The 27,802-nt window shown below is 51.2% G+C and overlaps 1 protein-coding gene across 1 annotated transcript in view; it reads left to right on the forward strand.

Annotated features, from left to right (window-relative positions):
* The first annotated feature begins 8,005 nt into the window (after nucleotides 1–8,005).
* The window catches only part of LOC134427976 (fructose-bisphosphate aldolase A-like), a 57,433-nt gene continuing 37,636 nt past the window's right edge, over nucleotides 8,006–27,802 (forward strand). The window contains exon 1 of the mRNA XM_063174227.1: nucleotides 8,006–8,026. Within this exon, the coding sequence (XP_063030297.1) occupies nucleotides 8,006–8,026 (21 nt within the window). The remainder of the gene's footprint in view (nucleotides 8,027–27,802) is intronic.

Raw genomic sequence — 27,802 nt, forward strand, 5'->3', positions numbered from 1 at the left:
GTTCCATTTGTTAAGCTGTACTTTTTGTTTCTCCAGTGGTGGGCCAAAAGGCAGGACAGAAGGAGGTGTTTACCCAACGAAGCAGAGGCCGATTGGCAGCCCCTGCTGCAGGACGGAAGGCCAAGCCAAACACAGCCATGGGCACGGGCACAGGCTCAGAAGGTAATTGCTGTGCCAGGCTCAGCAGGGTCAGCCCTTGCCAGGGCTGTGTGACAGCAGCTCTTCCCCCAGGGCTCGCCCATGCACGGCCCAGCAGCAGCCAAACCTGGAGGCGCCTCTGGAAGCCTTAAGGCCTCTGGAGCTCATTCACAGCCCCGGGGAAAGGGGACTCATGCACCAACGTCCCTCCCACTGCAGCTGGGCTTTGTTGGGTGGCACAGCCTGTGCCAAGGGGCAGCAAATTGCCTGCAGGCCCCAGCTCTGTGGGAAACGGAGAAGGTCCTGCCCACATCCACTGTTCTGCCAGCTCAGCAGTGCAGCACAGCACGGGCTGACGCTCCCCATTGCTCCCACAGGTGCAGCTGGAACCACAGCACATGTTCCTGATGCCCAGAAGGGCTTTGGAAGGGGTTTCTGTCAGGAAACAGGCTTCTGGCTAGGGTTACTGGCAGGCCTGCTTGTTTTGGAGCTGATCTTCATCTTATGCTGTGTCTGAATTTGGACTTGCTGGAAGAGAAAAGGGTGAGTGTTTTGTTCACCTTGCCCTCAAACAGCTACTTTTGAAAGTCTACTCTACATAGGAAACATTCCCAATGAGGCTGCAGTGTAGGTGTGGCCAGTCCTTGATTGTCCAAAGAACTCTGCTGAGGGTTCTGCTGCTGCCCAGAGCTTTCATTGGCCTCCTAATTGCTGGGCCTTGGCCTGGGGGGCCTGCTGGGGCTGCAGCCAGTGCTGGCTCCCACTGAGGCTGCCTGGCCAAGAGCAGCCCCAGGGGCACAGGGCAGAGGCAAAGCTCGGTGGGGAGGAGAAAGAGCAGGGACGAGATTGCCCTTGAAAGGCAGAGGCGCTCTGGGGCCTGCTCCTGGCCAGGGAGTCTGCCCAGAGCCGTGCCCTGCTGGCCAGGGCCTTGAGGGACAGCTGTGCAGCTGGGCCAAGCTGTGCCTGCACCTCCAGCCATGCTGGGGAGCCTTGCCAGCTCTGGGCCCAGCTGTGCAGACGGCTCCCTGTGTGCTACTGGCAGCTGGGGCCTCAGCCACCTCCTCTTTCCACAGTTCCACCACTGCAGAAGGGTTGTAAGATGGTGGCTGCACCTCACACCCAAACAGCAGGAGCAGCTCCTCCAGCAGTTAGAAGAGCCTGGGTAGCCCTGTCCAGAGTTCTGAGAAGAAGACTCCAGAACAGCCATCGACAAGGAAATCTCCTATTCTCCTGGAGATCCCACTGCCACCTCCTCTCCTCATGTATATCCCCAAGCTACTTCCATCTCTTTTTTGATCCTCCTCTGTCCCATCCCGACTTCTTCTGTAGACCCCAGGAGCAGCCCAGCACCATCCAGCCCCTCCTGAGCCCAACATGTCCCTTCCTCTGCCCCTGAACCCCCTGGCCATGACCTCTAAACAACACTGAAGTTATCCCTGCTCTCTGCCAGTCTGGGTGATGGCCCCTTCTGTTGTTGCACTACAGGGAAGGTGCCGTCATCCCAGTGTTTGGGTGGCAGCAGCAGCAAAGACCAGCTGGCAGCAGCACTGGCTGAGTTCCATGGCCAGGAGCAGCCGTATATGCCCACGGTGTGGGCAGGCAGGAGCCAGGCAGGGGCTGCTGTGACCAGTGGCGGGGTCCCGAGGGCTGGGGGAGCCCAGAGGTCAGGCAGCAGTATGGGGCTCAAGAGAAAAAGAAGCCCTATTTGCTTAGTTTTTCCATTTTAGATTTTAGAAATTTGTTGAAATATTTAAAAACATTTTTTCTGTAGAGAGACACCCCCAAATATATCTTCCCAATTGCTATAGTGTTTAAAGATTTTTGTAAGTAGTTTTAGAATCAAGAGAACGAGTGACCCCATTTTTTCATTTTTAAAAATATTTAAAAATATCTTTTGTAGAGAGCAATCCCCAAATGTTTCACTCCTGTTTACACAACACATCTGTATTTTTGAAACTAGTATTATTGTTCTGGAAAATATTTTCCCCTTATATAGTTGTTGAGATGAAGGGAGAACGACCATCCTTTAATGCATCGAACTCAAGTTTATTGATCCATCAGTCACTTTAAATAACAGTGTTAACAAACTTCATGCACATTTCAAAATCCAGGTTCATGATAGGCGAACAGAGAAAACTCTAACCACTCCTTTTTGTTTTACAATACCGTTAATTGTTTACACAAAACAAACCCAGTGTTCCCACTGTGATATGAAAGGTTCCCAAAATTTCCACATCTGTTCTCAGGGTGCCATCTTTTCCCAGAGAGGGTGTTTTGCTTGTAATGGGAAGACTGCCTCAGAACCTTATTGTTTATAAAGTGATGCCTGAGAGAGTCTAATTGTTTATAGAAATCAGGCTGGGAACTGCTTTTGGAACTGCTTTGCAACTACCTTTTACTTTTCTCTCAATTGTATGCCTTCATGGCCTTTTACTTTAAGCCATGCTTGAACTAAACTCTCCATACTTCCCCTGCTTTTTCCTTTGAGAGAAAAGAGGTTAGTTTGCCAGGTTTTCTCTGTCATCCTACTAACCATTTTTTGGATGCAGCTACAGAAACAAGGTAAAATAAGTAAAAGCAATAAGAGTACACCTAATATCACTATAGCATATATTACAAGGTTTCTTAACCATGGTCCCAATCCTAAGCTTTTAAGCCACTCATGAATTCCCAATCCTTCTTCTTCCTTAAGGCTGTTAAGCCCTAGCCGTAGCTCTTTTAACTTAGCATGAATAGATACAGAATGATCAGATAAATTCATGCAACACATCCCTTCAAACTCTTTACACCCATAGCCTTGTGCTAACAGTAAAAAATCTATGGCAGCTCTATTTTGTAAAACAGCGTGATTAACACTCTGTACATCTACAGTCAACATATCTAATATCTGTGAGGTCTTATTCAATTCACCCTTAGCCCAACACCCTATCTTTTGCTAAAGTCATTGCTTTGCTTGCAGCACCCCGTGGTAGGAGAGCTGAAACCATCACTTGTTTAAATCTACTCCAGAACAACGGATCTCCTATTTGACTACAGTCTAAGTTATGTAAGCTGTGCCTTTGCCTGCTTGTCTTATGACTTAGTTGCATTAATACAGATATATTAGTGTGGAATAATGATAACTTGCCTAAATAACAAGGTCCACCCTGAGGTTGGGCAGGTATACTATTCCAGGCTCTATCTCCACAAATTAGAAATATTCCTGTAGGTAATTTCTTAGGTGTCATGATGCTAGAGCCTTTACAATGATTGTAGAGTTGTTTAGACACTATGTTTGGCTTTAGAGCTGAATCCAGGGTAGCCCACGTTTGTGTATGTGGATTCATCTTTTGAGGATTAGAATAATCAAAGCTGAACCACCTACCATTGGAAGTGCTAGTCATGCTAGCATTTGCACTTCTGAAAAGCTCCAACTCCTCAGGTGGGGAATGCAAAGGAGTATTAAGTGATTGAATTAGCAGGCATTGGCGGTAGCCGTCACTCTGACTGGCAGTATACCCTTTTTGTGTAGGCAATTTGATATCTACCATATTGTGCACACATAAGGCACGGTTATTAATAAAACTGCAGAATTCTTGAGGAGACCATACTGGAAGCCCTACCAAACATGTTCGAAAAGGGTTAGTAACTCCTCCAATGCTGAGACAAAGCGATGACTGATTAATCTGCCTAGCAAGTGTTATCCATACATTATCTCTAGGTTGATTAAACTGTATTACCCTTAATTCTTCAGCTACTACTACAACTAGCAATATAACAAAAATGAACCTCATTTTTCTGTTTTTACTTTGACCTTCTTTTTCTAATCAGTTTTTAACCTTGCTGTTCCCGATACCTGAAGACCACACCTTTGTAACCTTCTAATGCAGTTATCTAATGCCTGATTGGGATCTCCTCTTATAGGCCCTACAACAGAATGTTGTGTTAAAGGCACCAGTTTTCTACACCTTACAGAGGCTATATATGATGCACTTTGAGCTTTAACCCTTTTCAAAAGACACTGTACCTCCCACCGATAATAAGCCAAGATTTTCTGCTCATGCGATTCATAAAGATCTAAAGCTGAGGCAGTGTTTAGCCCTGTTTCATTCCGTAGTGCCCACTCCCAATTATGTTCCCAGGTACGTCTATAATTACAGGTGTTACACCATAAATGAAAAAGTGACAACTGACTCACCCAAAAGGTCTTGTCACAACCCCCGCAACACAGTGCAACCCAAGCAGCACAATTTGGGCTGTGACTTTCAAGGCAGTTCTCTTTTGCCGGTCCTCTTATATGAAAGGATGACAATGATTCAATAATATCAATCAGTTCCCTGGTCGTCCGGCAACGGTGTGTTATGGCCCTGTCGATTGCCTTCGAGTGTCCCTTCAGTTGAAGTAGTAGTGGTCTCAGGATCAGGAGTAGCTTCTTCTCCAGACGGTCCTTGTCCTCTTCCGTGAGTTGATCCACCAGTCGCTGCATCAAGAACAGGTTTAGTCCACTTGGCAGGTACCCACAATGCTCCCGTAGGGGTGGAAATACAAAGATATCCCCTTCCCCAGAACAGGACCTTAGAAGGATCCTTCCATAGCCCTGTCTTGGGATCTCGGTATTTTACCCACACTTCTTTTTCCTGTTCACCAATTTCTTGTGGCTTATAATGTAGTTCTGCTGGGGGTTGCCCTACATCTCCAAACACACACAAATGATTGATCACAAATAGGCTTTTTAATAATCTGGCGTGGGGGTCAGTTACTTCCTCATGCTTGGCTAAATACTTCTTTAAGGTACCATGTGCCCTTTCAATGATGGCCTGCCCTGTTGGGGAATTTGGAATACCTGTAACATGTTCAATCCCCCAATTTCCTAAGAATTTCCCTATCCTTTGACTGGTATAGGCAGAGCCATTATCTGTTTTAATCCTTTTTGGTGTACCCATCACTGCAAAGCAACTGTACAGATGTCTTTCCACATGTATAGCTCTTTCTGAGCTGTTGCCCATATATATTTGCTATAAGTATCAACGGACACATGTACATACTTTAGTCTGCCAAAACTAGGGACATGTGTAACGTCCATTTGCCATAATTCATTTGTTTGCAGGCCTCGTGGATTTACTCCTTGGCCTAAACCACTTCCCTGACTTGACAGAGGTGTACTTTGGGTAATGGTAACCAATCTATCTGCCCTATCATTCCCTTCACCTAAACCAACCTTCCATTTATGACTTCTAATATGAATTACAGCATAAGCATGTTCCCTGGATCTTGTAGCTCTCTTTAACTGCAATAGTAGTTCATATAGTCTTTGATTTTGCACCTCTTTTATGGAAGCGTCTTCAATTCTTGCTACAACTCCTGCTACATACAGAGAGTCTGTAAAAACATTCAAAGGTTCCTTAAATTGTGCCATTGCCCATACCACTGCTAACAGTTCCATGGTTTGTAGGCTGTCCACTGCTTCTGCTTGCAGAATATGATGCTTCCATACTCCCTTTTCTTGCCAGGTTATTGCAGCAGTTCTTGATTTCCTGCCAGCGTCTGTAAATGCAGTAATGGCACCTGAGATAGGAGAATTCTCTTGCTTTGGACGAGTTATCCAGTCCCAGTCCCCTATCCATTGAATCAAAGCTGGTCGAAGCTGGTGTGTTTCAATAGGGCAACATGCACCTAAGAGAGCTTCCTGCAGTTCCTCTGAATTAGTCAGAGAGCAGTCCAAGGTCCAAGCAGTCCTTTTTCATTGGTATCTTGATGGCAGCTGGTTCTGCCCCAGCCATCTGCAACATCCTTTCTCTGCCCTTCTTTATCAGATCCGCTAACATTTCAATTTTTTGAAAAAGAGTCTTACTTTGCTGTAGTGGGGGGGAGATCCATTCTAATATCCGTGTTTCCCCCGCTTCTTGTTTGCATTGCGTAAGTGCTCCCAAAAGATATTGTGGGCCCTTCCAGATGGTAAGATCTATGGGTACATCTGGATCCCTTCGATGAACATGTCCATGCATAACACAGTCCATAATTTGTTGAATGACCCGCTGTTGTTTGTTAGTAATACACACTGGATGAGTTGGGTCAGTTCCTTTCAGCAGTGGACGCAACTCATCAAGCAGTTCATTAGGTATTCGCACCATCGGTTTTAACCACTGTAAATCACCCAAGAATTTCTGAGCATCATTTAAGGTGGTTATTTTTGTTTTTAATTGCAGCTTTTGAGGTTTAACAATTTGTTCTGTCATAGACCATCCCAGGTATTTCCAGGGAGTAGTTGTTTGGATCTTCTCAGGAGCTACTACTAGAGAGTATTATGCCAGTGTGATTCTTATTTACTGGACTTGTTGTTGTGTGAAAGGCATCAGCTGAGCAAACAATACATCATCCATGTAATGATATATCACTGTATTAGGCCATTGCTTCCTAAGAGATTGCAAAGCTGCACTGACATAAAGCTGACACAAGGTGGGGCTGTTGCACATGCCCTGCGGAAGAACCGTCCATTCAAACCTCTGATCAGGTGCTTCTTTATTAATCGCAGGTAATGTGAAAGCAAACCGTTGCATATCCTGCGGGTGGAGTGCGATAGTAAAAAAGCAGTCCTTGAGATCAATAATCAGCAAAGGCCAATCCATCGGGATCATGGCTGGGTTAGGTAATCCAGGTTGCAATGAGCCCATAGGTTCCATCTGATCATTAACAGCACGCAAATCATGGAGCAGTCTGTATTTTCCTGACTTTGTTTTAATTACAAAAATTGGAGTATTCCAGGGGCTGGTAGACAAACGCAAGTGTCCCTGTTGGAACTGTTCTGAGACAAGCTGATGTGCGTGTTGCAGACTTTCCCCTTTCAAAAGCCATTGCTTAACCCATACCAGAGTGTCAATGATCCAGGTAATGGGAATTGGGAAAGCCCAAGCAATGGCTTTTACTCCAAAGAGTGTTCATTTGTTAAAACAACCCCTAGCTGAACCATAATGTCCCGACCTATAAGGCATTGAACAGTAGGTGGTAACTGCACCACCGAAAAAGTCGCCGTCAGCTGCTTCCCATTGATATAAACTTGAAGGGGGCGTGAGCGGCTAGCCAGGGTAAATTCTCCTACCCCGGATACTGCAGTGGCTGCCGGCTGCAAAGGCCAGTGATGAGGCCAGCAGTTAGGACTAATGATGCTGGAATCTGCTCCAGTATCCAGCAGACCTGAAAATGACCTTTTCTGTCTGTTAAATTCTACTTCTACTTTTTTCTTGGGTCTCTCTGCAAGATTTAAAGTTAACAAGGTAAGTCCTCCTGTGGAACCAAAAGCACTGTCTCTCCTCTCTTGAGTTTTTATGGGTTGTATTCCTTTTGTCATTTGCTCAAGCAGTACCAGCTGAGCAATCCTTTGTCCCTTGTTTATTTGAAGAGGAGGAAAAGGGGTGTAAGCCATTACCATAATCTCTCCCATGTAATCTGCGTCAATAACGCCAGGCAAAACAAACAGTCCTAACATAGATGCAGAAGATCTCCCAAATAGTAGTGCACCCACCGCTTTCTTCTGTATAATAATAGGTCCTTGGACCCCCGTAGGGATTTTTTGCAGGTGCGGAGTCATCAACGTTTCGTCTACTGCGGCTGCCAGGTCCATGCCGAGGCTCCCTGCTGTGGCGGGCTGGAGACTCCCAGCTGCAATGGGTTGGAGGCTGCCTGCTGCAGAGGGTTGGAGGCTCCCTGCTGTGGAGGGTTGGAGGCATGGGGGGGTGTTGTTGCTGCAGCGGCAATTTGTGTCTGGGCACGGCTGCTGAGAGAATACGCGCTCCTGGAGAAGTTTCCCGACCTCCTTCTACAAGCGCTCGTATTATGGTTGTCCATACGGCATTTCGCACCAGATTCCGACAGCCTGGCATTCCTGGCGTACATGGCCCATGCCTCCGCATCGGTAACATTTCACCCGGCCCCTTTTATTTGATGCTGCAAATGCGGCTGACGCTTGGAGAGGTGCAACAGCGGCTAACACCTGACTCTGAGAGGACTTTGCCTGTTCTTGCAAGCCTATTCCTAACTGTTTAATTGCGTCTACCACTAAAGCCTGCTGCCCGGTTGGTATGAGAGCCATCCTCTCTAATGCCTCCTCTATAGTCCAATTTGCACCTAAGGTATTAAGTATGTTTCTAGTAGTGGAATTACAATTTTGAATCGCACACTGTTTGAGGAGGGCCCCGCGCATATATTCTGCTACTCCAGCTCTCTCAATTGCAGCCGCAGCTCTATCAATAAAAGCGCCAAATGATTCCTCTCTGCCTTACTTAATTCCCATATATACTGGTATCCCTCCTGGTTCCTTTACCCTTTTTATTGCGAGTCTGACTAACCTCTTTGCCTCCCGGCACTTCTCCTGACCTATTAAGGCTTGTGCCTCAGTGCGAAGGAAAGGTCCCAGACCCATAAGTTCATTAACAGTGACCCCATGGAGGGGGTCACCCTGCTGCCTTTGAACTGCCACGCACTCGTTAACGAGCGCTTGCCAGTGAGCATTAAACAGCAATTGTTGATGTTGGGTAAAGATTAGTTTAACTATGCCATGGCAATCATTAACGAGAAGGATGCTGGTGTCAAAAATATAATCGAGCATTTGCTTGGCTGGTTCGCTTTTAAATCCAAACTGACTAACAGTAGCTCACAATTGAGATAACATTTTCCAGTCTAAAGCACTGATTGTCGCCTGTATACTGCCTCTGGCCTGAGGGGTAAAAATAACCGGACAAGCCAGTTCGCTCGCCATGCTTATCAGCTCTTGGTCTCCCTTTTCCATTGCATCCTTGGCCAGGGCAGCCCACGCATCTCGTCTTTCCCTTGCAATCGTCTCCGCTAGATCGTTTTCCGAGCCAGGGACCGACTGACTGCTTTTCGGGAACGGAGTATGCGGTTTTGGCCCCGGCTGCTGCGATACAGTAGATACGGGAGACTCAGACGTGCTCCATGTAGCTTGTGGCAAAGCGGGCAATAAAGCACCCTGCGGAGCTTGGCTCGTTAAGGGGGACTGGCCCTGTAAGGGAGGCGGCGAAGCGGGTAATGCAGCGCTCTGCGGCGCCTGGCTTATAGCCTGGCTCACAGCCTGGCTCGCAGCCTGGCTCGCAGAGGGAGTTGGTGAGGCTGGTAATAAAACCGTCCTTGTAGCGGGGCCAAGAGGAGTTCCCAACTCCGTATCAAACTCCCTGTCTTGATCGTACTCTTTGTTACGATCATGAGCGGCAGTAGCCTGGTGGGCAGCCCTTTTTTCAGCCTGAAACTGCAACAGTTCGGTATTAACGACCCGCCATAATTTACCCCACTTTTTAGCAGTTTTATCATCGTCTAACGTAACCTCCCATAATATATCACCAAATTTATGCCATTCCGACAATTCATGAACTGTGTGGGGATTCACAAAAATTCCCCGTTCCAAACCATAAGCCAAAAGACCCGGTAGTTCTTTCTGTAAGTCTATTCCCTTAATTTGCCTTTTTTGCAAGAAAATAATAAAAAGTTCATATGCGGCTTTCCTTTCCATACCTATATAAGTGCGCACTTTGCAGCTCCTCAAGGCTTCCAGCCGCACATATCAGCCAGGCCCGTTTATACGGTCGCCTAGGGCACGGCGCGTCTCAGCAGGTTTTCCTCCGCTTTGTTTATTCGCGCTTATTGCCATTCCGGCTGCTTCAGAACCCGAACCAGTCCTCACCTCCTGTGGTGTTCACAATCCCCGAGGTGTTCGCTATCATGGTCGGGTGTCACCATTTGTTGATATGAAGGGAGAACGACCATCCGTTAATGCATCAAACTCAACTTTATTGATCGATCAGTCACTTTAAATAACAGTGTTAACGAACTTCATGAACATTCCAAAATCCAGGTTTGTGATAGGCTAACAGAGAAAACTCTAACCACTCCTTTTGTTTTACAATACCGTTAATTGTTTACACAAAACAAACCCAGTGTTCCCACTGTGATATGAAAGGTTCCCAAAATTTCCACATCTGTTCTCAGGGTGCCATCTTTTCCCAGAGAGGGTGTTTGCTTGTTATGGGAAGACTGCCTCAGAACCTTATTGTTTATAAAGTGATGCCTGAGAGAGTCTAATTGTTTATAGAAATCAGGCTGGGAACTGCTTTTGGAACTGCTTTGCAACTACCTTTTACTTTTCTCTCAATTGTATGCCTTCATGGCCTTTTTCTTTAAACCATGCTTGAACTAAACTCTCCACATACAATAAAAAATAAAATTGCATTTCAGTGGTAATCTTTATTCTAGGAAGAAGTAAGACCCCTTCAGCCAGCCAGACTGCTGCAGGGGCTCTTTTCCCACAGGAGCTTTGTACCTAGTCACAACCAACATACATAAAACCTTTTCCCTGTTACTTAAGATTTTTGACAAGCTCACGTCTTAGTGTTCTCAGAAAAACTATAAGCACAGTGGGCATCTCTTCAGGTTACCATCTTTGTATGCTTCTGGTGGAACTCCCTCAGTTCTAGAGCAGGGCCTTCTCTCAGCTTCCTGCTGCCCCCGGGCTCTCCTCCCGGCCTGCTGGGCTTTGTTGGGTGGCACAGCCTGTGACAAGGGGCGGCAAGGTGCCTGCAGGCCCCAGCTCTGGGGGAAATGGAGAACGTCCTGCCCGCATCCACCGTGCTGCCAGCTCAGCAGTGCAGCACAGCACGGGCTGACGCTCCCCATTGCTCCCAAAGGTGCAGCTGGAACCACAGCACATGTTCCTGATGCCCAGAAGGGCCTTGGAAGGGGTTTCTGTCAGGGAACAGGCTGCTGGCTGGGCTTCCTGGCAGGCCTGCTTGTTTTGGAGCTGATCTTCATCTTATGCTCTGTCCAAATTTGGACTTACGAGAAGACAGTGAGTGTTTAGTTCACCTTTCCCTCAAACAGCTTTTTTTGAAAGTCTACTCTACATAGGAAACATTCCCAGTGAGGCTGCAGTGTAGGTGTGTTATGGTTTAGGCCTGGCAAAGCCAGAGCCCCCATGAGTATACCTTCTACCTGATATCCGCTGTGAGATGTGAGCAGGAATAAGCAAAGCAGGCTCCTGCTTGAACATAAAGAAAAGTTTATTAACTAAACTACACACAATTACTAAACTACACACACACAAAAAAAAAAAAAAAAAACACAAGGAGAATGAAAACTACACAGAAACACTTCCCCCTGCTCCTCCAGATCCCAGTACAATTCATTTCCCAAAATTATCCACACTCGGTCTGGTACCACGCTTTAGAAAACCAAATCTTCAGCTTATGAAGAGTAGACGGAGTCCTTCCTTATTCCACGGACTTCTTATCACAATTAGCACCGCCCGGAGTCCTGCTATCTTGTGACATCTCCTTTCCATGCCAAGGTGCTCTCACCACCAGGCACGGGATAAGGCAGAGGCCTGCTTTCAGGGTGGACCGTTTTAAGAATGCCTCGTCTCGTTCCAAGCAGAGCACAGTCTCATCTCTGGGACCTTTGTCCCCCCCATTTCTTCTATACCCCCTGGGGCCGAGGGGTCTCAACACCAAACTCTCCTGGCTCCGAGCCTCTGCTTCCCCCTGCAATGCAGCCTCTGTATCACCAGGAAACCGTCCATGGATCTACAACAAAAGAGTCCAGCAAAGTTGCCACTCCATCTTCCCCCATTCCTTCAACATCTCTCTTTCTCTTTGCCAGACCCCCTTACTGGCCTGTTTCTTCCTTCATCTTCCACTCTTTTCCCTTTCCTAGGAAAGGTAATGTTCCGTGAAGTTCTCACTATCCACAAGAGTTAAAAGCTCTCCCAGGCAGCTGGGCTGCTCACAGCCCTCCTCCCCTTCTTCTCCCAGCCGTACAGTAAAAGTTCCAGCACAGGCTGCATTCTCTTCCTCTCCAAAAAAAAGGGGGGGGGGGGTAAACAGGTCGCTCGATGCTCCCCCACCCTTCCACCGAATCCGGGCCTACCGCAGATGGGCCACGTGGCTTTCCCCTCCCCCAGCCCAGCCAGCAACTGGGCCGGGGGAGGGAGGCCCAACCCTTCACGCCGGAAATCCCAAGAGGGCTCTGAAAGACAAGAGCCCTGCTTTTAACTCCTTGGGTTTGTAGTCTCAAGAGGCGGATACAATACCCCACTGGTCAAACTAGGTGCTCATCTTAAAATCCGAACACCCATTGGTAACCACAGCAAAAACAACATATCCCAGATGTCCCATTTCCGGTCAAGCCACGACAAGGTGTGGCCAGTCCGTGATTGTTTAAAGACCTCTGCTGAGGGTTCTGCTGCTGCCCAGAGCTTTCACTGGCCTCCTAATTGCTGGGCCTTGGCCTGGGGGGCCCGCTGGGGCTGCAACCAGTGCTGGCTCCCACTGAGACTGGCTGGCCAAGAGCAGCCCCAGGGGCACAGGGCAGAGGCAAAGCTTGGTGGGGAGGAGCAAGAGCAGGGACGAGATTGCCCTTGAAAGGCAGAGGCGCTCTGGGGCCCGCTCCTGGCCAGGGAGCCTGCCCAGAGCCGTGCCCTGCTGGCCGGGGCCTTGAGGGACAGCTGTGCAGCTGGGCCAAGTTGTGCCAGCAGCTCCAGCCATGCTGGGGAGCCTTGCCAGTTCTGGGCCCTGCTGTGCAGGAGGCTCCCTGTGTGCCACTGGCGGCTGGGGCCTCAGCCACCTCCTCTCTTCACAGGAGTGCCTCTGCAGCTTCACAAGACCAGCCAAATAACTCAGCCAGGGAGAACTGGACCTGTCATCTCTCATTCCTGTGCCGGTGTCCATTGTCCCTGCCATGGCTGCAACCAGTTTGTTGCTGGGGTCATGCTGTTGCCACCACCACCCAGAACAGGACCCTCTGTCCCTAGTGGGGCTGGCTCTGCTCTAGAGCCAGGCCAGTAGGTGCAGCCCTCCAGACTGGGACGGGCCTGAGTACAGCAACGTCTTTGGACTTCAGCTCATGTGTCCGTGAGCTACCACCAGCACAGGCTGAGCTGCTTGTCTAGGCACAGCTATAGGTGGGCAGGCAGTGGCCAAGCATGGGGCTCCTGAGACACCATATTTTAGCTTAGTTCTTCATTTTATTAATTAGAAACTTTTAGAAATAGGTAGGGTTTATTTTTTTCCTAATAAAGAAATCGTCAAAAATTTGCCCCCCTTTTCCATAGTCGGTAAGGATTTTTCAAAGTAGTTTTAGAATTCAGAATAACTTTGAACATTTTTGCACTTCTAGAATCAACTGGACTTGTCATCTTGCATCTCTGTGCCAATGTCCATTTTCCCTTCCCCACAGCTGCATTAACAGCTTATTGCTGGTGACATGCTGTTGCCTCCACCACCCAGAAGAGGACCCTCTGTCCCCAAAGGTGCCTGCCCTGGTATCCAGCCAGGCCAGGAGGTGCAGCCCTCCTGCCAGGGAAGGGCCTGAGTCCATCAACATCTTTGGCCTTCAGCTCAGGTGTCTGTGTGCTACCACCAGCGCTGGCAGAGCTGCTTGTCTGGGCACAGCCAGGGCTGGGAAGACAGCTGCTGGGCACGGGGCTCCTGAGAAAAAGCAACCCCATTTTGTCTTCATTTTACATAGCAGAAATTGTTCAGGATTTTTACATAGCAGAAAATGTTCAAAATATTCAGAAACAGTTTTTGTAGAAAAAAATCCCTATATATTTCTTCCCTTTTCCCACAGGAGTTCAGGATTTTTCAAAGTAGTTGTAGAATTCTGAAAAAGGTAGAACACTTTACTACTTGCAGAATAAAAACTAAAACTGTATTTAATTGGTGATCTTTACTCTAAGAAGAACTAAGTCATCACAAGGCACCCAGCATACTGGAGAGGCTCTTTTCCCACTGGACATTCTTACTGAGCGACAACAACCAACCTTTTCCCTGATATTTTTTGGGATTTCTGAGAAGCTCACCTCTCAGTCTTCAGAGGCAAACTTTGAGCACAGTGGGAATCTCCTGCTGGGCAGGAGGGTCTCTGTGTGCCAGCTGCAACTGGGAGCTCAGCAACCTCCTGTCTCAACAGGCGTCCGTCTGCAGCTTCACAGGAGCGGCCAAACGCCTCAGTCTGGGACACCTGTACCAGACATTCCCCATCGCCATGCCCATGCCCGATGCGCCTGTCACAGTTGCTTTACCAACTTGTTGCTGTGCAGGTGCTGCCACCACCCAAACAAGGTCCTCTCCTCCTGAAGGCACTGACCCTGATCTCTGGCCCCTACTGAAGATGGGCAGAGCTCGGCCCAGCATTTCTGTTGCAATAAAGAGATGGAGCTGTCACCCCAATGTCCGGGTGGCAGCAGCAGCAAAGCCCACCTGGCAGCCGCACTGGCTCAGCTCCAGTAGCAGCCATGGATGCCCATGGTGTGGGCAGGCAGGAGCCAGGCAGGGGCTGCTGTGACCAGCGACGGGGTCCCCAGGGCTGGGGGAGCCCATGCTGAGCGTCCCTGGGCTGAGGGCACATTTCCTTCCCTGGCATCATCTGGGCCTGGACCTCCTCCAGTGGCAAGCCCAGGAAAAGAGGGAAGCCATCAAGAGCATCTCCATGGACACAGTCTGACCCACAATGTCAGCAGGTGACAATTAAGGTTTTGCTGAGCAATGGACCTGGGATACACAAAAACAATCAAGGCAGTCCATTTGTACAGATGCGGGCACACTCTGGGGGTACAGCTGAGGCCATGAGGTCACAGCAGGCTCAGGGCTCACAGCAGGATGAGGTCACAGTTAGCTCTGAGGTCACAGAGGTGCCTGACCCAGTGGTTGCACAGCAGCACAAGAAGCGAGCAGTCAGTCCTTGAGCACAACTGTTGCGGCAGCAGCGGCGGTGCCAGCAGTGGTGCTGACATTGGGACAGCACTGTCAGGACAGCGGTGGCAGCAAGAGCTGCAGGACTGGCAGAGGGCAAGGCAGCATGGCCCTTGCTCTGCGCCTCTTCCTCCTGCTCCTCCTGGCCGTGGCCCTGCCTGCCAGGGCTGCCCAGGCTGCTCCGCTGCAAGCGTGGCGAGCACGTGAGCCAGCAGCCTGGCTCCCCTTTCCCGGGACAGTGCTCCCTGCTCCCCGGGAAGCGCTGGGGATGGTTTTCCCCAGGCCTTTAGGGAGGGTTTCCTCTGGGGGAGGGAGAGAGCCCCCATGGCCCTGGGAATCCCCAGTTTCCTCGCCAGGGATGCGTCACAGGGCCTGCAAAGCGAGTGCAGAGTGACCAGGAGCCAGGCCAGAACTCCCCAGGCCCCTGTGCAGTTTGGCCTTGTCCATTCACACCTGGCTCCCGTAGCCTTAACCAACCCCCTTGCAGTGCCCTGTTCCCAAAGGCAGAAGGGGATCCCAGCACACAAAGGAAATGGTTCGGGTCGTTGCTCCATTCTAGATTTGGATCACGCCTTGGAAGATTTGGAAGTCCAGGTGAATGACACTTTGAATGTCTTGGCGAATGCCAGAGGCAAGTTCTGAATTTCCCTTTTTACTGGCAAAATAATCAGTGTCCATGTGGCAAGAGCTCACCCATCGGCCATTTTTGTTAACGTTAAGTCAGGGCTGAAGAATTCTGTAAACCTTGCCTGCTTCTTTCTGGAGCACTGAGGGATCCCACAGGATCGCTGTCAGTGGGAGGAAGGAGCATTTAGCTGTCCATCCTCCTCCCGTGTGCAATGCCACTGTGTCCTTCCGTATGCTCTGTGCAGTCACAGAGAAGAGTAGAACGGGCAGGGGCCAGGCCCAGGGCTGTACCGCAGGGCTGAGCCTTGCCTGCAGCCTGAGGATCTCCTACAGTGCCACGGGTGATGTTCTGTCCTGCCTTTCTTTGCAGCTGAACCTGTTGGTGAAGGTGATCTGGCTTCCCAAACCGCATCCACGATTGAGCCTCTGGGAGATGGTGAGGGCAGGTCAAGGCCTTTCCCCTGGGAGAGCTGCCAGCTCAGAGCCCAAAGCTTGGCCAGGGGGGCATCGCTGCAGGTGCCAGGACAGAGCCATGCACGTGTGTGCCCTCGCCCTGTGCGATCCCCTCACTGCTCCTGCGGCTCAGTGGTGCCCGTGCAGCTGAGCAGAGATGGCAGAAGCTTCTGTGGCTGATGTGTTACAGATGTGTCTGCAGGGAGGACTTTTCCTGTCCCTGTGATGATTCCTACACAGAAGCCAGGCTCCCGTCGCAGGGGTGAGTAGTGTGTCCCTGCTGACCCCACAGGCTGAGCCCTGCTTTTGTAGCATCCATTCATGAGAAATGGAACCGTGTTGCTCTAAGGTCCTCCAAGGGGAAAGAACAAACCTACAGGACAGAAGAAACCCCATGAGCCATCTGAACAAATGAGGGAAATGCTGAAGGAAATGCAGCAGGCAGGACAAGGTGGGTGCATTCCCTCAGCCTTCACCTGGGGCTGAGTAGCTGAGGGTTCTGGCTGCACATCTGGACATGCCGAGCCCGGCACAGCAGGAAGGGATCCATGGCAGCCTCACTGCCCCGCTGCTGCTTCCATGCCCTACTTCCAGTCTGGCCTGGCTGCAGCTTCTCCCCAGCCTCTGCAGGAAGGCATTGGGCATCAGCTGACAGGCAGACCAAACCGCAACACAGGCATGAGATGCCCTGCAATTTCCCATCTCCAGGCAAATCAGAAGGGGCACCTATATGGAGAAGGGAGAGCCCTGGCCTACCCAAAAAGTTGAAAGGGATTTCTTGAATCTTAACCATGTCTTTGAGAGGCATTGCCTCCTGAAGATGCCACCTCTCCAATGGGGAAGAGCCCAATCTGATCCAGCTCTCTCTTTTCTTTTCTCCAAAAGCAGATGGAGAGGCTGTGCAGAAAGAAGCTTTTCCTGGAGGAAGCAGTGGCTCATGGACAGCCTCTTCTGCAGGAAGGGAGGCGATGCCAGGCACAGGCACAGGAGGTAATTGCTGTGCCTCTGGGCCTGAGCCCTGCTGAGGCTTGAGCTGCCCTCTCTGCTGCTTGGCACTGCGGGCACAGCCCAGACAAGATCAGCACAGCCCAGAGGAATTGTCCCGAGCAGGCTCAGGGCACTCGGGTACTGAGCTGTCCTGCTGGGCTCCCTCCGTGGGAGACACGTCCCCAAACCTGGGAGCGGCTGCACGGGGTGCCCGTGGTGGGGAACGGGCAGAGGGGGAAAGCAAGGCTCCAGTGTGTCCTGAGAGGGCCTGGCCATGTGCCAGCGTGCTGGGGGATTTGTCCCAGGGGAAAGATGGTTGGAGAGACAGAAGTAGGTAGAAAGGGATGGAGAAAGGGCAGGAGGGATGGAGGGGGACAGGGTGATAGCTGTGGCACTGCCTGCTGCAGTTTTCCCCAGGGATTTAGCAAGAGTTGCAGCTGTGGAAGTGAGAGCTCCCAGGGCCCTGGCTTGCTTCAGCCGCCCCACCATGGATGTTGCACAGGGCATGGAAAGAGGGTGCAGAGTGACCAGGAGCCTGCCCACAGCTCCCGAGGCCCCTGTGCAGTTTGACCTTACCCATTTACATCTGGGTCCCACGGCCGTACCCAACCCCCTTGCAGTGCCCAATTCCCAAAGGCAGAAGGGGATCCCAACACACCCTGAAAAATGTTCTCATCTGTGCTCTGTTCTAGATGAGGTTGCTCGAAAGGCTTCCCCATTAGATTGGTTGAGAGAAGTGTTGAAGCCTTTGGAGCCTCCTTCAGGTATGTTCTCACTGTCCTACACAGTAATAATTGTTGACAACTTCACAGCAACCAGGTTATACAAGCTACTGTGACTGTTGCGTTACAGATGTGTCTGCCGGGAGGACTTTTCCTGCCCCTGTGATGATTCCTACACAGAGGCCTGGCTCCCATCGCTGGGGTGAGTAGTGTTGTCCCTGCTGACCCCACAGGCTGAGCCCTGCTTCTGTGGCATCCATTCCTAGGAAATGGAACTACTTTCTGTTAAGGTCCTCTGAGAGGGAAGAACAAAGCCCCAGGACACAAGAAACCCCATGATCCAAACAACATCTTGAAACGAATAGTGACAGAACTGCTCAAAGGGAATGGTGAGAGCATTTCCCCAAGCCTTGTCCTGGGGCTCAGCAGCCGAGGGCTCTGGCTGCACGTCTGGACACACCATGCCCGGAACAGTGGGAAGGGATCCATGGCAGCCTCGCTGCCCCACTGCTGCTTCCATGCCCTGCAGGGCTGTTTCCCAGCCTGGCCTGGCTGCAGCTTCTCCCCAGCCTCTGCAGGAAGGCATTGGGCATCAGCTGGCAGGCAGCCCAAACTCACCAGGGATCCCCTGCATTTTCCCGGTCCCCAGTCACATCCTGAGGTGTGGCTGCATCGAGAAGGGAGGGTCATAGCCAGCCCCAAAGGCCTGGGGGGATCAGGATTTTCCTGATCCTTACCCATGTCTTGGACAAGTATTGCCTCCTGAAGAGGCCACCTCGTGGATGTGCAATGATTCCATCTGATCCAGCTGTGCCTCCTCCTTTCTCAAGGGATGGACAGAGGGGCTCTATGGAAGGTGGCATTTCCTGCAGGAAGGGAGGCGATGCCAGGCACAGCCACAGGAGGTAATTGCTGTGCCTCTGGGCCTCAGCCCTGCGGAGGCTTGAGCTGCCCTCTCTGCTGCTTGGCACTGCGGGCACAGCCCAGACAAGACGGGCACAGCCCAGAGGAATTATCCCGAGCAGGCTCAGGGCACTCGGGTACTGAGCTGTCCTGCTGGCTCCCTCCATGGGAGACACGTCCCGAAACCTGGGAGCGGCTGCACGGGGTGCCCATGGTGGGGAACGGGCAGAGGGGGAGAGCAAGGCTCCAGTGTGTCCTGAGAGGGCCTGGCTATGTGCCCATGGGCTGTGGGAGCTGTTCCATGGGCAGGTGAGCAAGCAGGAGGGAGGGAGGGAGGTTGGGAGCGACAGCAGTGGCACTGCAGATTTCCCCAAACATTTAGTGAGGGTTTCCTGTGTGGGAGGGAGAGGGCCCCAGGGCCCTGGGCTGCTCCAGCTGCCCCTCCAGGCATGTTGCACAGCACTGGCAAAGAGCGTGGAGAGTGACCAGGAGCCACAGGCTCCCACAGCCTTACCCCACCCCCTTGCATTGCCCAATTCCCCAAGGCAGAAAGGGATCCCAGCACACCATGGAAATTGTTCTGTAACATCTGTGGTCCCTTCTCGACTGGGATCATGACTTGGATTAGTTGGAAATGGTGGTGAATGGTGCTTTGAAGACCTTGCCAGATGTTGGAGGCATGTTATGAATGTACCTTTCCTGACAGAATAATCCATGTCAGTGTGGCACGAGCTTACTCATGAGCCAGTTCCCTTAAGTTCCTCTGAAGGTTGATCAGTTCTGGAAACCTTGCCCTGCTCCCTTCTGGAGCCCTGAGAGATCCCACAGGATCACTGTCAGTGGGAAGAAGGGGCATTTGGCTGTCCATCCTCCTCCTGTGTCCAATGCCACTGTGTCCTTCTGTGTGCTCTGTGCAGCCACAGAGAAGAGCAGAGAGGGAAGGGGCTGGGCCCAGGGCTGTGCCCCGGGGCTGAGCCTTTCTCAGCTCCTTTGCCATCCCCAGGGAGCCCGAGCTGCTTCTGTGGCCACTGCTGAGCCCTGGCCCTGCCTGGGGCTGGGTTTGGAGCTGCTGGCAGCTCCAGGGAGTCCTTTCTGCCCCCGACTGCCCCGCAAGGGGCTCCTTCCATCCCAGTGTGGGGCTACTGCAGGCACGAGGTCCCGCTCCTGAGTGGAACGCAGAGACAAGGGAGTGCCTTGGAGGGCACCCATCACCCAGGTGCCCTCACTTCCACTTGGGCCTGAAGGAGAATCTTCAGCAGTGCCATGGGAGCTGTTCTGTCCTGCCTTTCGTTGCAGCTGAGCCTGTTGCTAAAGGTGATCTGTCTTCCCAGCCCACATTCAGGATTGAGCCTCGGGGAGATGGTGAGGGTAGGTCAAGGCCTTTTCCCTGGGAGAGCTGCCAGCTGAGAGCCCAAAGCTTGGCCAGGGGGGCATTGCTGCAGGTGCCAGGAGAGAGCCATGGCCGTGTGTGCCCTCGCCCTGCACGATCCACTCACAACTTCTGCTCAGCACTGGCAGCTGTTTGGAGGAAGTTGGGCCCTGGCCCAGCTGAAAAAGCCTAGATGATTTGTTGATTTTACCAGATTGTGCATAAGCACGACATCCTGAACATGCCATCAAAGCAATGGAGAACAGTTCCGTCTTTTAAGGTGTACTTTTTGTTTCTCAAGTGATAGGCCAAAAGGCAGGACAGAAGGAGTTGTTTCCCCAAAGAAGCATAGGCTGATTGGCAGCCCCTGCTGCAGGAAGGAAGGCCAAGCCAAACACAGGCACAGGCACAGGCTCAGAAGGTAATTGCTGTGCCAGGCTCAGAAGGGCTCAGCCCTTGGCAGGGCTGGGTGGCTGCAGCTCTTCCACTGGGGCCTGCCCTTGCATGGCCCAGCAGCAGCCAAAGCTGGAGGTGCCTTTGGAGCTTGTTCACAGCCCCGGGTAAAGGAGACTTGTGCCCACGAAGCTGCGCTGCCCCCGGGCTCTCCTCCCAGCCTGCTGGGCTTTGTTGGGTGGCACAGCCTGTGCCAAGGGGCTGCAAGGTGCCTGCAGGCTCCAGCTCTGGGGGGAAACGGAGAACATCCTGCCCGCATCCACCGTGCTGCCAGCTCAGCAGTGCAGCACAGCACGGGCTGACGCTCCCCATTGCTCCCACAGGTGCAGCTGGAACCACAGCACATGTTCCTGATGCCCAGAAGAGCCTTGGAAGGGGTTTCTGTCAGGGAACAGGCTTCTGGTTAGGGTTACTGGCAGGCCTGCTTGTTTTGGAGCTGATCTTCATCTTATGCTGTGTCCGAATATGGACTTGCTGGAAGAGAAAAGGGTGAGTGTTTAGTTCACCTTTCCCTCAAACAGCTTCTTTTGAAATTGTACTTCAGACAGAAAACATTGCCAGTGAGGCTGCAGTGTAGGTGTGGCCAGTCCATGATTGTCCAAAGAACTCTGCTGAGGATTCTGCTGCTGCCCAGAGCTTTCATTGGCCTCCTAATTGCTGGGCCTTGTCCTGGGGGGCCTGCTGGGGCTGCAGCCAGTGCTGGCTCCCACTGAGGCTGCCTGGCCAAGAGCAGCCCCAGGGGCACAAGGTGGAGGCAAAGCACAGTGGGGAGGAGAAAGAGCAGGGACGAGATTGCCCTTGAAAGGCAGAGGTGCTCTGGGGCCTGCTCCTGGCCAGGGAGCCTGCCCAGAGCCGTGCCCTGCTGGCCGGGGCCTTGAGGGACAGCTGTGCAGCTGGGCCAAGCTGAGCCAGCAGCTCCAGCCGTGCTGGGGAGCCTTGCCAGCTCTGGGCCAGCTGTGCAGGAGGGTCCCTGTGTGCCACTGGCAGCTGGGGCCTCAGCCACCTCCTCTTTCCACAGTTCCACCTCTGGAGAAGAGTTGTAAGACGGTGGCTGCACCTCACACCCAAACAGCAGGAGCAGCTCCTCCAGCAGTTAGAAGGGCCTGGGCAGCCCTGTCAAGAGTTCTGAGAAGAAGACTCCAGAACAGCCATCGACAAGGAAATCTCCTATTCTCCTGGAGATCCCACTGCCACCTCCTCTCCTCATGTATATCCCCAAGCTACTTTCATTTCTTTTTTGATCCTCCTCTGTGCCGTCTCGACTACTTCTATAGACCCCAGGAGCAGCCCAGCACCATCCAGCCTCTCCTGAGCCCAGCATGTCCCTTCCTCTGCCCCTGAACCCCCTGGCCATGCCCTCTAAGCAACACTGAAGTTATCCCTGCTCTCTGCCAGTCTGGGTGACGGCCCTTTCTTTTGTTGCACTACAGGGAAGGTGCCATCATCCCAGTGTTTGGGTGGCAGCAGCAGCAAAGCCCAGCCGGCAGCAGCACTGGCTGAGTTCCATGGCCAGGAGCAGCTGTGGATGCCCACGGTGTGGGCAGGCAGGAGCCAGGCAGGTGCTGCTGTGACCAGAGGCGGGGTCCCCAGGGCTGGGGGAGCCCATTGGGCAGGCAGCAGCATGGGGCTCCTGAGTAAAAGCAACCCCATTTTCTTAATTTTTCACTTTTAGATATTAGAAATTTGTAGAAGTATTTCAAAATCGTTTTCTGTAGAGAGACACCTCCAAATATTTCTTCCCAATTCCTATAGTAGTTAAAGATTTTTCTAAGTAGCTTTAGAATCCAAAAAAATGACGTCATTTTGTCTTCACTTTTCATTTTTAGAAATATTTAGAAATATCTCTTGTAGAGAGAAATCCCCATATGTTTCATTCCTTTTTCCACAACACATCTGTATTTTTGAAACTGGTTTTAGAGTTCTGGAAAATATTTTCCCCTCATACAATAAAAAATAAAATTTCATTTGACTAGTAATCTTTATTCTAGAAAGAAGTAAGACCCCTTCAGCCAGCCAGACTGCTGCAGAGGCTCTTTTCCCACAGGAGCTTTGTACCTAGTCACAACCAACATACATAAAACCTTTTCCCAGATATTTCCTGGGATTTTTGACAAGCTCACGTCTTAGTTTTCTCAGACAAACTTTGAGCACTGTAGGCATCTCTTCAACTTACCATCTTTGTTTGCTTCTGGTGGAACTCCCTCAGTTCTAGAGCAGGGCCTTCTCTCAGTTTCCTGCTGGCCCCGGGCTCTCCTCCCGGCCTGCTGGGCTTTGTTGGGTGGCACAGCCTGTGCCAAGGGGTGGCAAGGTGCCTGCAGGCCCCAGCTCTGGGGGAAATGGAGAACGTCCTGCCTGCATCCACCGTGCTGCCAGCTCAGTAGTGCAGCACAGCACGGGCTGACATTCCCCATTGCTCCCACAGGTGCAGCTGGAACCACAGCACATGTTCCTGATGCCCAGAAGGGCCTTGGAAGGGGTTTCTGTAAGGGAACAGGCTGCTGGCTGGGCTTCCTAGCAGGCCTGCTTGTTTTGGAGCTGATCTTCATCTTATGCTCTGTCCAAATTTGGACTTACTTGAAGAGAAGACAGTGAGTGTTTTGTTCACCTTTCCCTCAAACAGCTTCTTTTGAAAGTCTACTCTACATAGGAAACATTCCCAGTGAGGCTGCAGTGTATGTGTGGCCAGTCCATGATTGTTTGAAGAACTCTGCTGAGGGTTCTGCTGCTGCCCAGAGCTTTCATTGGCCTCCTAATTGCTGAGCCTTGTCCTGGGGGGCCTGCTGGGGCTGCAGCCAGTGCTGGCTCCCACTGAGGCTGCCTGGCCAAGAGCAGCCCCTGGGGCACAGGGCAGAGGAAAGCACAGTGGGGAAGAGAAAGAGCAGGGACGAGATTGGCCTTGAAAGGCAGGGGAAGGGAGAATGTCGCTTATCCGAGAGAGCCCCAAATAGCGGCTGGAAGAGGTGCCAGCTGATCAAGGACCCCCGAGGAGGAGAGGGAGGGTGTATCGGCTGACGGAGTGTCCCGAGGAGCGGCTGGGCAGAGTGGGGGTGTGCGTTGGCGGGGAGGAGTGGCCGGAGCGCTTGCACAGTCCGGTGGTGGGGAGGCCGGCGGGGCCTGTCGGAGTAGGCTCAGCCCGGCCAGTGGGCACGGCTAAACCCGCCCTCCCGCAGGACCACGGCGCAGTTCCTGTTGGAGGCGGACCTGAACGGGGCTGCTGAAGCTGGACACGCTGATCCCGAACGTGCCGCCTGCGCAATGGCAGCGCAAGGCCAAGGAGAGCGGCCCCGGGCCCAGCCCCGTCGGCGTGTTGCCCGTGAAGCCGGCCAATCGCTCCCACAGCCCCAGCAAGACGCCGTCCACGACAGCCGGTGAGCGCCGGCCACCAGCGGCAGAGGTTGAGTGCGGGAGCCTGGCCCAGGCTGCCTGTCCGTAGCCATGGGGCTCTGGGCTCCCTGCCACGCTGCCCTACCGGCTGCTGCTCAGGCAGGAGGAGGTGGGCTGTGCTTCTGACAGCCACCCACCTCCTTGCCAGCATGAGGGGCAGAGCTCTGAGCACTGGGGCTGGCAAGCTGCTGTTCGCCCAGCTGAGCCTTGCTGGCACACAGCTGTATGCTAGGACGACTGGGGGCAGGACTGTCAGCTGACAGCTTTACATCCTGTGAGTGTTTTTGTATCTTCCCCTTATCTCTGGGCTCTGGAATTGTTGCACTAGACCCAAGGAGTTGTTCCACACAGTCCCTAACCAACTTGGTGGCAGGGAGGAAAATATAAGTTAGTTGGGACTGGGTGGCATGAGACCTCAGAGTCCTACTTGTCTGGTGGGTGTGATGTGGAAGAGTGTTTGGTTTGCTCCCGTGAATGCTCTAATACAGGCTGTTAAATAGCTGTAAGACAATATTTTCATATGTGAATGCAGGTAAATCTGGATCCAAAATTCAAAGCACCCCCACAAAGGCTGGGGGGGGAACGCTACATTCCCAACCGCAGCACTATGCAGATGGAGATGGCAAATTTCCTCCTAACTAAAGAGGATGACCCTGCTGAGGATTCCCCTACCAAGAAGGTGAGCATGTTGCTAAGTTACAATTGCTTCAGCAACCGCTACTCCTTCCTGCCCCTTTACAGAGCAGTAAACTATAGGTTCTATCAAGTGGGCACACGGGACTGACAAGTCCCAGCCGTCACTACTTGCAGCTCTGGGCTTCAGGAGCTTAGGATGAGATTGAAGCTGTAGAGACTGCCATGCACTCTAAGCCTATGCTGCTTCTGGTAGCAAAATTTAGCTTTTGACTAATGAGGCTTTAAAATGTAGCAGGCAACAAAAACACAAAGCTGTAAGCCTATGCGAAGTGAAACTGCTGGTGGTAGCTATTCTAGGACAATGTCTCCACCGGGAACACTTCTGGAATGTTTTACACTGTCTTCTGAAATCTGTTTGTGAAGCATTTGGTCGCTTTGTGGCTGTGGCTTTTCCCACTGGCAATAACACTGAATTTGCCATTGTGTGAAAATGTGAGCAGGATGATGTATGAAAGTCTGAGGAAAAATTGCTTTGACCTGCCTCTGTGTGACTGACCCTTGCAGCACAGGCAAACATCTTCAGATTCTGAGAGAAGGAGGCTTAGGTGTCTGTTTAAATTGCAGTGTGGGAATTGTTTTAAATGCATTGTACTGAGGGTGATTTGTCTCTGTAGGAGCAACAGAAAGCCTGGGCAGTGCATCTGAATGGTTTTGATGTAGAAGAGGCAAAAATCCTCCACCTCAGTGGAAAATCAGAGAATGCTCCAGAAGGTATGATACAGGCTCTGTGTGAGCTGAATCAGCAGGAGAGATCAGGTCAGGGGAACAGCAACACAGAGGCTCTGTGTGTGGTCACAGGAGAAATCAACTGGTTTCTGAGAGCTGTACAGGCTGGAGTCTCCTTTCTTAAGGTTCCTGAGGTCGAGGGAGGGCATAACAGTTACAGTGAATTTATTTAGGAAAGTTGCTATGACTGCCAGCTGGTCACCTGTTACAGGGCTTGCAAGGGTCTTCAGGGTGAAGAGAGAGATGAGAATCTTGACCTCATGTTCAGAAGGCTTGATTTATTATTTTATGATATATATTACATTGTTACTATACTAAATGAAATAGAAGGAAAGTTCTCAGAAGCTAGCTAAGCTAAGAATAGAAAAAGAATGAATAAACAAAGGGCTGTGTCTCAGCAGAGGGTGAGACCCAGCTCTGCCATGAGTGGTCAGTAAATCCAAACATTCACCCAAGACCAATCACACATCCACCTGTTGCATTCCACAGCAGCAGATAACCATTGTTTACATTTTGTTGCTGAGGCCACAGCTTCTCAGAAGGGGGAAAAATCCTAAAGAAAGGATTTTATCAAAAGATGTCGGTGACAGTCACCTGTACTGCAGGTTCCAAACCTTCATGAAGTCTGTAAGAGCATCAAACTCTCTGCTGTGCATTTTCTAGCTTAAACTGCAACTAAATATAATGGGATTCAAAAACCCAAGTGTTTGTCAAATTTGTTTCCATGAATGAGGAAATTGTAGCTCACCCCTGTTCAGCAGTTCATACTGCCAGTGATTTTAGTGCACTGCAGGCTTGTGAGTGTTTCTCTTAGGACCTCATTTTCACTCCAAGGGATTCCTAGTTGGGTGAGCAGCACTCAGCTGGGAGGAAACTAACTCAGGTTAACAAACCTGTTCCCCTGCACACAGGCTATCAGAATAACCTGAAAGTGCTCTACAGTCAGAAAATGGCACCTGGATTCAGCAGGAAGAATAGCAGAAATATTCCCTCAAAGCCAGAACGGCTCTTGGATGCACCAGAGATGTTCAACGACTACTGTAAGTAGGCTACAGGGTTGAGTGCTGGGCATCCAGAACATTCTGCACTGGATTGCTGTTCCTAGGACAGTGTAACTGGGCTGTCTGTATTATTTGGTGTACCCAGGCTAGCACAGACCACTTCTGGAGTGTCCCTGTGTGGCCTTACAGGGACAGTGGTCTAGGGCACTGTGTAGGTGCCTTGGAGCAGGGTACCTGGCCCCAGCAGCTGGGCATAGTGACACTCAGAAGGCTGCCCCTCACCTGCACGTGTGTGTGTGCACATGTGCACCCACACCTGCTGCAGCAGCACGGGTGAAGGGCAGGGCTCTCTAGCCAAGCATGGTGTGGCCTGCATTTCTCTTTCAAAGTGTAGATCTGAATCTCATAGACTGGAGCTCCCAGAACTTCCTGGCAGTGGCTCTGGATGACACTGTTTATCTGTGGAATCACGCTACTAGGGAGATTATCCCCCTGCTGCAGATGGAGCATCCAGATGTTTATATTTCCTCTGTGTCACGGATTAAAGAAGGAGACTACCTTGCTGTTGGCACAAGTAGTGCTGAGGTTCAGGTGAATGCAGGAGTAAAACTAGAGACATTTTCAAGGGATTGACAGAACTGTGGGGCCTGGGGACAAAACCTTGGTTGGCAGAGGAAGGATGCCATGCACCTGACTTGTCTTCCCTGGTGTGGGGTGGAACTGCCCAGTGTGCAAGGCAGGGTTTGGTTTGGGGGTTTTCTGATAAGCAGCGTTACCTTCTGTGCTATAGTCATGAGATACACACTTTCTCGGTTCCCTTACTGAGAAATCTGAATGCCAGAGCCTGTGCAGTGAGGTTCCTAGGGCATAGAAACAGGATTGGGTTTCTTCTGAAGAAATTTTTGCTTTGCCTTTCCAGCTATTATTGCATTTATATTGTTGTATATCATATTTCTAGGGTCTCATACCTTCTGGGTGGTTTTCTCATAGCAGCTCTTCACAGCAGTGTTGTTGTTGCTTCTCAGCCAGGGCTCCTCTCCAGCTCTCCCTGAATGCCTCACCCCCTTTTATCCCAGCCACCTCCACGGGCTGCAGCTGCTGCCCAATCAAGGACATTGCAACTGCAGCCCATTTACAATAACTAGAATCAGGGCAGGATCACTTATACAATACAGAGATCTCTTACTGCAATACATATATTTACTCAGGCCCCTATAAGCTACGGGACATTGAGCAGCAGAAACGTCTCCGAACCATGATCAGCCATTGTGGCTGTGTGGGAACCCTCAGCTGGAACAGCTGCCTCCTCTCCAGGTAAAGCAGTGGGTCAAGGGCAGTTTCCAGTGGTTGAAAACTCCTATTCATCAATCTATGTGTGGCATGGGTTAGGGGGGGCAGAGAGAAGTTTGTCCTGGCTTGGGATCCTTACTCAGCCTTATCTGTTGGGGCTGTGAGGAGAAGGCCTCTTTCCTGTATTGCAATTTGTGCTGAAGTTGTAAAGAGCTTGTGTGGGTGTTTCACTCACACCAACAGACCTGTGTTGCTGGTAACACTGGTTGAAACCCAGTGGCAGGTATAGCAGTCTTGCAACAACAAAAATGGATTTGGGTG

Source organism: Melospiza melodia, chromosome 21 (genome assembly GCF_035770615.1).
Source record: "Melospiza melodia melodia isolate bMelMel2 chromosome 21, bMelMel2.pri, whole genome shotgun sequence".
In the NCBI taxonomy this organism is placed as follows: Eukaryota; Metazoa; Chordata; class Aves; order Passeriformes; family Passerellidae; genus Melospiza; species Melospiza melodia.